The sequence below is a fragment of the Osmerus eperlanus genome, chromosome 22, assembly GCF_963692335.1.
Source record: "Osmerus eperlanus chromosome 22, fOsmEpe2.1, whole genome shotgun sequence".
Classification (NCBI taxonomy): Eukaryota; Metazoa; Chordata; class Actinopteri; order Osmeriformes; family Osmeridae; genus Osmerus; species Osmerus eperlanus.
The window spans coordinates 2,622,374-2,634,517 of NC_085039.1; the positions used below are offsets into that span (position 1 = coordinate 2,622,374).

General features: G+C 45.8%; 1 protein-coding gene across 1 annotated transcript; it reads left to right on the top strand.

The window, feature by feature from the left end:
* Positions 1-221: 221 nt before the first annotated feature.
* Positions 222-11,882, top strand: LOC134009139 (polyadenylate-binding protein 1-like). The gene is made up of 4 exons (XM_062448863.1): positions 222-1,106; positions 7,078-7,392; positions 7,510-7,605; positions 11,760-11,882. The coding sequence occupies exons 1-4, from the start codon at positions 222-224 to the stop codon at positions 11,880-11,882; spliced, it is 1,419 nt and encodes a 472-aa protein (XP_062304847.1).
* Positions 11,883-12,144: the final 262 nt, after the last annotated feature.

The window sequence follows — 12,144 nt, forward strand, 5'->3', positions numbered from 1 at the left end:
CAATTTATATATATAATATATATATATATTTATATTATATATATATATTATATATTTTTTTTTCTTTACTACACTGGCATTATAGTGGAACATCGTCTAAATCATCTATGACGTAACAGAACTTTTGGCATTTAGAATCCACAGTTTTGCATTAAAAAACCTTGTTAGACATAACGTCATCTAGTTGCCTGATATAATTTCCAATTAGATAGTAAGAAAAAATGAATCAGCGTCCTTCTAGTCGTCCAAAAGCTTCCTTGTATGTTGGAGACATACACCAACATGTTACCGAGGCAATGCTCTACAACCACTTCAGTCCCGCCGGGACCATCCACTCTATCCGCGTCTGCAGAGACAGGGTCAACAAGCGCTCTCTGGGTTATGCCTATGTCAACTTCAAGAGGTCAGTGGATGCCGAGCACGCCTTAGATTTCTTGAATTTTAAACTGACTGATGGCTCTCCGATTCGTGTAACTTGGGCCCACCAGCGCGACCCGACCATGACAAAGAGCGGTGTGGGTAAAGTCTTTATTAAGAACCTGGACACGTCAATAGATAACGAAAATCTATACGACACCTTCTCTGGCTTCGGCAAAATCTTGTCGAGCAAGATTGCATGTGGTAACAATGGCTCAAAGGGCTATGGTTTTGTTCAATTTGAGACCGCGGAGGCTGCCGAGAAATCTATAGAAAGATTGGACGGTATGCTGTTTAATGACAGAAAAGCATTTGTGGGCCGCTTCAAATCTCGCAAGGAGCGCCAAGCTGAGCGATTTGGTTCATGCGCAAAGTTCACCAATATCTACATCAAGAACTTTGGACAGGATGTGGATGAGCAGAAGCTGACAGAGGTGTTCAGCAAGTATGGAAAGATCACGAGCGTCTGTGTCATGAAGGATGAGAATGGCAAGTCCCGAGGGTTCGGCTTTGTGAACTTTGAGAGGCACGAGGATGCGCAAAAAGCTGTGGATGACATGAAAGGAATGCAAATTAGCGGCAAGCTGATCTATGTTGGCCGCGCCCAGAAGAGGTTAGAGCGTCAGTCCAAGCTCAAGCGTTGGTTCCAGCAGAACCAGGCTCGCATGACATGCCCTTCTAAGCAGCTGGTGAGTAGAGGCTGCAGTCACATAGTAAAAAGACAGTCATTTCTAGTGCTGTTTCCAGTGCTATTTCCATGTTTTGACAATATTCAATAATGAAGTCCACATTTTGCCAACCATCAGCAGCACATGAGTGCCCAGATCCACTCCAAGACCAAAGCCCAGGTCAAGGTCCAGACCCTGACCCAGGAAAATGCCCAGGTCGAGACCCAGCCTAAGGTCCATGTCTGGACCCATCCTCAGGCCCAAGTCCAGACCCAGCTTCAGGCCCAGATCCAGACCGGGACCCAGGTCCTGACCCATGCCTTCACCCTGGCCTTGGTGTCTATGCAGCAGGTGTAAACCATACACACATGTATATCTTAAATGTGTGATACACAAGGTGGCACCAAAAACCTTGGGTGTCTACTGTATCTATCTAACTGTGTGTATTTAACATAATATGTGCCCTGTCTCTTTCCAGCCTGCTGTCTACACATGGATAAGCTCTCCTGGTGTGTGTGTTGTGCCTGGAGTTTCTAACCCTAACCGACAACTGAGCATGACTGCTCTGGCCCAGCTCATGACCCTGGCTCACAACCAGACAAAGGCCCAGACCCTGATGGAGATTCAGGCCCAGACCCAGACCAGGGCTCAAGTCCAAGTTCAGGCCCTGATTGGAATGCAGCAGGTAATTACAGTACTGGCTTTTGTAAAATGACTTTTGACATGTATTACAGTTGTATTACAGTTTCACATAGTGGCAGCACTAGGATTGTGTGTATCGTATGTAAAGGTGTATTTTAAATTGTGTGTCCCTCTGTCCTCCATTAGCCTTCTGCTTATGTGTGGGGCAAGGAGCCTCTGACAGCCTCCACACTGGCCTCCACTCCTCTGCACTACCAGAATCCTAAGCTGGGAGTGTCTCTCATCAGCATCATCCACAAGTTTCAACCACACCTAGCTGAAAAGCTCACCGGTATGTTCCTGGAGATGGAAAATGATGAGGTGATCCACCTGCTGGGATCTCCACAGGCTCTGCACTCTAAGATCAATCAGGCAATGGCTGCCTTTCGTGCCTCCCGGATGAATGTGGCCAAGGTTATGTCCCAGCTTAACCTCCAGACACCTTTGAGGATCACCACCCTGCACCAGGCTAACCAGGACTTCAAATCTTCTGCAGCTGAGACCAGCCTGACGAAGCTTGTTGATGGTCTCCACGGAGTCGTGGGAAGGGAGACCTTCTTGCAGCTGTATGGTGAGCAAATCAAGGCTGTGATGAACACTTCCGATAGGCATCAGCCTACCACTGACTTCCAGTTGCTGCTGGACATGAAAGAGACAGACAAGCAGATCATGTAAGTCACAGTCATTTACTCTTTTAGTATCATTGTATCAAAGTATTTTGTACTTATGAGCTTAGTTAACCTGATATTTGATATTAGTATTAATATTTGAAATGTTCTGATGTTAATGGTAGGCCTTCTCTTCTCTTCCTCTTCTCACCCAGTGAAGACCTCAAGCCTGTCGCAGCCAGAGACCTGAGCCTGCTTCACCTGAGCAGAGAGCTTCAACCAGAAACGGCGGTTTCTTCCAAGAGCCATGTTGGCTCCATAGCTGCTCCCAGGCAGAAAGCAAAGAAGAAGGGAGGAGGATGTTTCTGTGGCCTCATGAGGGCTTTCGGGAGAGCTGTCAGGAGAGCTTTCAGGAGAGGAAGAGGAAAGAAAGTAAAACCTTTAAGTTGATCTTCACGGTTGTTATTACGTAAACATGGTTACATTCATAATAAACATACAGTGTGCATACCATGTTGGTTACCAATGGTTTCCTGGTGTTCTGAGCACATAGAACATTTTCTTTTTCTTTTTGAAGGATTGCACTGTGGGTGAGAAGACCTATGGTGGAATCTTACATGCAGAGAACATCACCTCCATGAAAGCTGCTGCATCTGCAGTGAAGAATGGAGATGCTGATCAGTTTCCCACTACTCTGTAATACACATACATTATTAATCCTTAATTAAACATTCATTGCATTTTATTTGACTCTTGACTGTTGTTATTTTCATCTATTAACATCATACCAAAGAGATCTTTATCAAACTTCCTATTTGAGAATCTTTAAACTTGTCTCATTTGCGCAATGAACTGCATTTCTAAGTAAAGCCTCTAGATGGTCCAGTTATCCCAGTTATCAGGAGGATTCTTGCAAGTGAGTTGTAATGCTCTTATGAAAGTATGTGGAAATGCCCCACAATCCCTTTGGCGATTCCTACTGCATGATGAAACTGCTATTTCTTTTCTTGGTTTAACCCTTGTGTTCTCCTCGGGTCGTTCTGACCCATCAGTCATTGTGACCCACCGTCGTATTGCGACAACTTTACCGCATACAAAAACAAAGTGAAGCATTTTCTTTTAACCGTCGGGCTGTCTCAGACCCCCCACATTGCGAAGGTTAAAAGAAAAGTATTTTTATTTGTTTTTGTATTGGGTAAAATTGGGTAAACACAATGATGGTTCGTTATGAACCTTTGGGTCATGTGACCCGAAGGCAGCACGAGGGTTAACATGTGTTGTATGTGAGGCCATAGGCAGGGGTTAATATGAGTATGGGAATTCATGACTCAGCTTTTAAGGTATCCTTTAAAATGTGTCTGACTCATGTTATATTTGGGTGTTATGAGGTTGTCAATGGTCATCTGTCAGTTACCTCTCTACATTCCTTTTAAAAAGTAAATTTAATCTGAAACCTTTAACAGTTCAGCTCACACCATTGTTGGCAACTAAGCCAAAGAGAATCACACTACATAAGCCCAGTCATCCATATTCTTCCTACAGTTGACCCAAAGAATGCTGCCTGTCACAACTACAGGGATGATTGTAGCATGAGCGTAGTCTGACTAAGCCATCTAGTATAAAAAGTCTAGAACTTGAGAAAGGTTTGTTTTTTTGGAAGGAGGGAACAGTGTGTGTGACCGAGAGGAACAGACTAAACAACAGTTTAAAAATAAGGATTTAATCAATTGATTAAGATGGTCCAAAGCTTCACAAGGCATCATTCGCCCATCCCTATATAGGCAAGACAAGTTTATTTGTATAGCACATTTCAACAACAAGGCAATTCAAAGTGCTTCACATAAAACCATTAAAAGCATCAAAACATAATGCAAAAGAAAACACGATTTAAAAACAATTAAGAACATTCAATAACACATTAAAAACATTCAAAAAGCAAGAAATAAAATAAAAGTTGCAGTGCAGTTTAAAAAATAAAATGCAGGAGATGCAGAAATTGATATTCTTTAATCTGGTTCAATTAAAGGCAACAGCGATTAGTAAAGTCTTCAATCTGGATTTAAAGGAGCTGAGGGTCTCAGCAGATCTGCAGCTTTCAGGGACCTTGTTCCAGATATGTGGTGCAGAAAAAACTGAACGCTGCTTCTCCATGTTTAGTTCTGACTCTTGGAACACAAAGTAGACCAGTCCCAGATGACCTGAGGGGTCGGGATGGTTCATAAGGTAGCAGCAGATCACAAATGTATTTAGGCCCTAAACCATTCAGTGCTTTATAAACCAGCAGCAGGATTGTAAAGTCAATTCTTTGTTGGACAGGAAGCCAATGCTGGAAGCCTTTCAGCACAGTCACTTTGCAAAGTCTTTTCTAGTCTTGCTACGTGTGTATAACCTGTCACTGGCACCCTGACAGACCTTGTTACGATGCACCCTGACCCAGTGTCTTGGATCTTCCCATGGCCCTGGCCATGCTCCTGTGGATTTGCCCCTCAATACCTGTTGTTCCTGTACTGACACACCCGTTTTGACCACATCATTGGATTATCCCTTTGTACCTTTGGAATCTGCTTATTAAAGTTCTGTTCTCCACTTGGATCCGACTCCTGGTCCCCTTCCAATTTAACAGTGACAGATATCAAAGCTGTGTGCTGCATTCGTTTTTGTTGTTGTCGAGCACAGTAGAAATCATGAAGGATCTATTTGTCTGTTTGTATATCATTTCTGTTCTGTTCTCGAGAAAACCATTCAAATGTTGACTCATTATGTTGTATTTATCTCATTAGAAAAGCAATTTACAGGAAACCAAATGATGACCAAAAAGGAAGTGTATGTAAATTGTTGACCATACCAAAGTGGCATACAAAATGCATGTAATGAGAGGAGATAACATTGAACCAGTTCAAAATTCTAGTAGTTTTTTTCCTTTTGTTTTTTTAGAAAAGCATTTAGAAAAACCTTAATTCAGCAACTCAACTCTTCAGCATTTAAGAGCTAGCAGGGTGTCTCCTTGCCTACAGCATTACTGGTCATCAGATGACAGACTTGGCAGAACTGTCATGTTCCGTGGAGGTTCCCTCTCCATCACAACCTCTCTGTGAGACACAACAACGTGAACTCTTGCTTACTAGAACACATGCAGACCTTCAGCAATCAACAGTGCTATCACACTTCACCGCAACGTCACGCGTGTCTCTACTGTACGGGAGCGCCGTTGCCTCCCGCGGTACACTAGCTCGCCGCCCTATGACTAAAATGCGACCTCCCTAAAACTGGTCCTAAGCGGTTACATACAAAACAAACAAGGGATAGAGTTTAAAAACACTAGGCCTATATACTCAACTCTCCGGGGGTTCGAGACCCTCCCCTGGGGTCTGCGCTTTGTGAGGCCGCTCCAAAGACAGCAGGAGAGCCTACTCCACAGGCTGGGAGCGGACAAGGGTACGCCTATAGCCCTATCACCCTAAACCGCCAGGAACCTCGCCCTGTCTTCACGCCGGCAGCCCTAAATGGTCTGCGAACGCCGCCACCCCCCGATTGCGTACTGTGTATTTCTATTTCCGCGATATCCACCACAACGGCTCCCAGACCAACGCAACACCCTACCGATCTTCTCCCTTTTATATCCCTCTCGACACTCCCTTCAACAGGTGCAGCCACTTGTCTAATTGTCAGCGCAGCGCTTGACCGCTCCCCTAACTACCCCCGTCATTCACTACACTTACCATAAACGGATAGAGTAAAGGTTTGATGAGCTACTTTGTCTCCTCTGGTTTGTAACTGATAAACTCCAGCGTCGTGGAGTGAGATGTTTCTCACAGTGAGAGATCCGGTCTGTAAGTCCAGCTGAAGTCTGTCTGTAAACCGCTCACCTAACAAAGTGCAACGTAATTTCCCCGTATTCACCTGCAGTAACCACAATTTATATATATAATATATATATATATTTATATTATATATATATATTATATATTTTTTTTTCTTTACTACACTGGCATTATAGTGGAACATCGTCTAAATCATCTATGACGTAACAGAACTTTTGGCATTTAGAATCCACAGTTTTGCATTAAAAAACCTTGTTAGACATAACGTCATCTAGTTGCCTGATATAATTTCCAATTAGATAGTAAGAAAAAATGAATCAGCGTCCTTCTAGTCGTCCAAAAGCTTCCTTGTATGTTGGAGACATACACCAACATGTTACCGAGGCAATGCTCTACAACCACTTCAGTCCCGCCGGGACCATCCACTCTATCCGCGTCTGCAGAGACAGGGTCAACAAGCGCTCTCTGGGTTATGCCTATGTCAACTTCAAGAGGTCAGTGGATGCCGAGCACGCCTTAGATTTCTTGAATTTTAAACTGACTGATGGCTCTCCGATTCGTGTAACTTGGGCCCACCAGCGCGACCCGACCATGACAAAGAGCGGTGTGGGTAAAGTCTTTATTAAGAACCTGGACACGTCAATAGATAACGAAAATCTATACGACACCTTCTCTGGCTTCGGCAAAATCTTGTCGAGCAAGATTGCATGTGGTAACAATGGCTCAAAGGGCTATGGTTTTGTTCAATTTGAGACCGCGGAGGCTGCCGAGAAATCTATAGAAAGATTGGACGGTATGCTGTTTAATGACAGAAAAGCATTTGTGGGCCGCTTCAAATCTCGCAAGGAGCGCCAAGCTGAGCGATTTGGTTCATGCGCAAAGTTCACCAATATCTACATCAAGAACTTTGGACAGGATGTGGATGAGCAGAAGCTGACAGAGGTGTTCAGCAAGTATGGAAAGATCACGAGCGTCTGTGTCATGAAGGATGAGAATGGCAAGTCCCGAGGGTTCGGCTTTGTGAACTTTGAGAGGCACGAGGATGCGCAAAAAGCTGTGGATGACATGAAAGGAATGCAAATTAGCGGCAAGCTGATCTATGTTGGCCGCGCCCAGAAGAGGTTAGAGCGTCAGTCCAAGCTCAAGCGTTGGTTCCAGCAGAACCAGGCTCGCATGACATGCCCTTCTAAGCAGCTGGTGAGTAGAGGCTGCAGTCACATAGTAAAAAGACAGTCATTTCTAGTGCTGTTTCCAGTGCTATTTCCATGTTTTGACAATATTCAATAATGAAGTCCACATTTTGCCAACCATCAGCAGCACATGAGTGCCCAGATCCACTCCAAGACCAAAGCCCAGGTCAAGGTCCAGACCCTGACCCAGGAAAATGCCCAGGTCGAGACCCAGCCTAAGGTCCATGTCTGGACCCATCCTCAGGCCCAAGTCCAGACCCAGCTTCAGGCCCAGATCCAGACCGGGACCCAGGTCCTGACCCATGCCTTCACCCTGGCCTTGGTGTCTATGCAGCAGGTGTAAACCATACACACATGTATATCTTAAATGTGTGATACACAAGGTGGCACCAAAAACCTTGGGTGTCTACTGTATCTATCTAACTGTGTGTATTTAACATAATATGTGCCCTGTCTCTTTCCAGCCTGCTGTCTACACATGGATAAGCTCTCCTGGTGTGTGTGTTGTGCCTGGAGTTTCTAACCCTAACCGACAACTGAGCATGACTGCTCTGGCCCAGCTCATGACCCTGGCTCACAACCAGACAAAGGCCCAGACCCTGATGGAGATTCAGGCCCAGACCCAGACCAGGGCTCAAGTCCAAGTTCAGGCCCTGATTGGAATGCAGCAGGTAATTACAGTACTGGCTTTTGTAAAATGACTTTTGACATGTATTACAGTTGTATTACAGTTTCACATAGTGGCAGCACTAGGATTGTGTGTATCGTATGTAAAGGTGTATTTTAAATTGTGTGTCCCTCTGTCCTCCATTAGCCTTCTGCTTATGTGTGGGGCAAGGAGCCTCTGACAGCCTCCACACTGGCCTCCACTCCTCTGCACTACCAGAATCCTAAGCTGGGAGTGTCTCTCATCAGCATCATCCAAAAGTTTCAACCACACCTAGCTGAAAAGCTCACCGGTATGTTCCTGGAGATGGAAAATGATGAGGTGATCCACCTGCTGGGATCTCCACAGGCTCTGCACTCTAAGATCAATCAGGCAATGGCTGCCTTTCGTGCCTCCCGGATGAATGTGGCCAAGGTTATGTCCCAGCTTAACCTCCAGACACCTTTGAGGATCACCACCCTGCACCAGGCTAACCAGGACTTCAAATCTTCTGCAGCTGAGACCAGCCTGACGAAGCTTGTTGATGGTCTCCACGGAGTCGTGGGAAGGGAGACCTTCTTGCAGCTGTATGGTGAGAAAATCAAGGCTGTGATGAACACTTCCGATAGGCATCAGCCTACCACTGACATCCAGTTGCTGCTGGACATGAAAGAGACAGACAAGCAGATCAAGCGTTGGTTCCAGCGTTGGTTCCAGCAGAACCAGGCTCGCATGACATGCCCTTCTAAGCAGCAGGTGAGTAGAGGCTGCAGTCACATAGTAAAAAGACGAAGTCGAGCAGGTCCTGACCCAGCCTCTGGTCCATCTCCTGACTAATACCCAGGTCCAGACCCTGGCTCAGGCTAATGTCCAGACCCAGCTTCAGGCCCAGATCCAGACCGGGACCCAGGTCCTGACCCATGCCTTCACCCTGGCCTTGGTGTCTATGCAGCAGGTGTAAACCATACACACATGTATATCTTAAATGTGTGATACACAAGGTGGCACCAAAAACCTTGGGTGTCTACTGTATCTATCTAACTGTGTGTATTTAACATAATATGTGCCCTGTCTCTTTCCAGCCTGCTGTCTACACATGGATAAGCTCTCCTGGTGTGTGTGTTGTGCCTGGAGTTTCTAACCCTAACCGACAACTGAGCATGACTGCTCTGGCCCAGCTCATGACCCTGGCTCACAACCAGACAAAGGCCCAGACCCTGATGGAGATTCAGGCCCAGACCCAGACCAGGGCTCAAGTCCAAGTTCAGGCCCTGATTGGAATGCAGCAGGTAATTACAGTACTGGCTTTTGTAAAATGACTTTTGACATGTATTACAGTTGTATTACAGTTTCACATAGTGGCAGCACTAGGATTGTGTGTATCGTATGTAAAGGTGTATTTTAAATTGTGTGTCCCTCTGTCCTCCATTAGCCTTCTGCTTATGTGTGGGGCAAGGAGCCTCTGACAGCCTCCACACTGGCCTCCACTCCTCTGCACTACCAGAATCCTAAGCTGGGAGTGTCTCTCATCAGCATCATCCACAAGTTTCAACCACACCTAGCTGAAAAGCTCACCGGTATGTTCCTGGAGATGGAAAATGATGAGGTGATCCACCTGCTGGGATCTCCACAGGCTCTGCACTCTAAGATCAATCAGGCAATGGCTGCCTTTCGTGCCTCCCGGATGAATGTGGCCAAGGTTATGTCCCAGCTTAACCTCCAGACACCTTTGAGGATCACCACCCTGCACCAGGCTAACCAGGACTTCAAATCTTCTGCAGCTGAGACCAGCCTGACGAAGCTTGTTGATGGTCTCCACGGAGTCGTGGGAAGGGAGACCTTCTTGCAGCTGTATGGTGAGAAAATCAAGGCTGTGATGAACACTTCCGATAGGCATCAGCCTACCACTGACATCCAGTTGCTGCTGGACATGAAAGAGACAGACAAGCAGATCAAGCGTTGGTTCCAGCGTTGGTTCCAGCAGAACCAGGCTCGCATGACATGCCCTTCTAAGCAGCAGGTGAGTAGAGGCTGCAGTCACATAGTAAAAAGACGAAGTCGAGCAGGTCCTGACCCAGCCTCTGGTCCATCTCCTGACTAATACCCAGGTCCAGACCCTGGCTCAGGCTAATGTCCAGACCCAGCTTCAGGCCCAGATCCAGACCGGGACCCAGGTCCTGACCCATGCCTTCACCCTGGCTTTGGTGTCTATGCAGCAGGTGTAAACCATACACACATTTATATCTTAAATGTGTGATACACAAGGTGGCACCAAAAACCTTGGGTGTCTACTGTATCTATCTAACTGTATGTATTTAACATAATATGTGCCCTGTCTCTTTCCAGCCTGCTGTCTACACATGGATAAGCTCTCCTGGTGTGTGTGTTGTGCCTGGAGTTTCTAACCCTAACCGACAACTGAGCATGACTGCTCTGGCCCAGCTCATGACCCTGGCTCACAACCAGACAAAGGCCCAGACCCTGATGGAGATTCAGGCCCAGACCAGGGCTCAAGTCCAAGTTCAGGCCCTGATTGGAATGCAGCAGGTAATTACAGTACTGGCTTTTGTAAAATGACTTTTGACATGTATTACAGTTGTATTACAGTTTCACATAGTGGCAGCACTAGGATTGTGTGTATCGTATGTAAAGGTGTATTTTAAATTGTGTGTCCCTCTGTCCTCCATTAGCCTTCTGCTTATGTGTGGGGCAAGGAGCCTCTGACAGCCTCCACACTGGCCTCCACTCCTCTGCACTACCAGAATCCTAAGCTGGGAGTGTCTCTCATCAGCATCATCCACAAGTTTCAACCACACCTAGCTGAAAAGCTCACCGGTATGTTCCTGGAGATGGAAAATGATGAGGTGATCCACCTGCTGGGGTCTCCACAGGCTCTGCACTCTAAGATCAATCAGGCAATGGCTGCCTTTCGTGCCTCCCGGATGAATGTGGCCAAGGTTATGTCCCAGCTTAACCTCCAGACACCTGTGAGGATCACCACCCTGCACCAGGCTAGCCAGGACTTCAAATCTTCTGCAGCTGAGACCAGCCTGACGAAGCCTGTTGATGGTCTCCAGGGAGTCGTGGGAAGGGAGACCTTCTTGCAGCTGTATGGTGAGCAAATCAAGGCTGTGATGAACACTTCCGATAGGCATCAGCCTACCACTGACTTCCAGTTGCTGCTGGACATGAAAGAGACAGACAAGCAGATCATGTAAGTCACAGTCATTTACTCTTTTAGTATCATTGTATCAAAGTATTTTGTACTTATGAGCTTAGTTAACCTGATATTTGATATTAGTATTAATATTTGAAATGTTCTGATGTTAATGGTAGGCCTTCTCTTCTCTTCCTCTTCTCACCCAGTGAAGACCTCAAGCCTGTCGCAGCCAGAGACCTGAGCCTGCTTCACCTGAGCAGAGAGCTTCAACCAGAAACGGCGGTTTCTTCCAAGAGCCATGTTGGCTCCATAGCTGCTCCCAGGCAGAAAGCAAAGAAGAAGGGAGGAGGATGTTTCTGTGGCCTCATGAGGGCTTTCGGGAGAGCTGTCAGGAGAGCTTTCAGGAGAGGAAGAGGAAAGAAAGTAAAACCTTTAAGTTGATCTTCACGGTTGTTATTACGTAAACATGGTTACATTCATAATAAACATACAGTGTGCATACCATGTTGGTTACCAATGGTTTCCTGGTGTTCTGAGCACATAGAACATTTTCTTTTTCTTTTTGAAGGATTGCACTGTGGGTGAGAAGACCTATGGTGGAATCTTACATGCAGAGAACATCACCTCCATGAAAGCTGCTGCATCTGCAGTGAAGAATGGAGATGCTGATCAGTTTCCCACTACTCTGTAATACACATACATTATTAATCCTTAATTAAACATTCATTGCATTTTATTTGACTCTTGACTGTTGTTATTTTCATCTATTAACATCATACCAAAGAGATCTTTATCAAACTTCCTATTTGAGAATCTTTAAACTTGTCTCATTTGCGCAATGAACTGCATTTCTAAGTAAAGCCTCTAGATGGTCCAGTTATCCCAGTTATCAGGAGGATTCTTGCAAGTGAGTTGTAATGCTCTTATGAAAGTATGTGGAAATGCCCCACAAT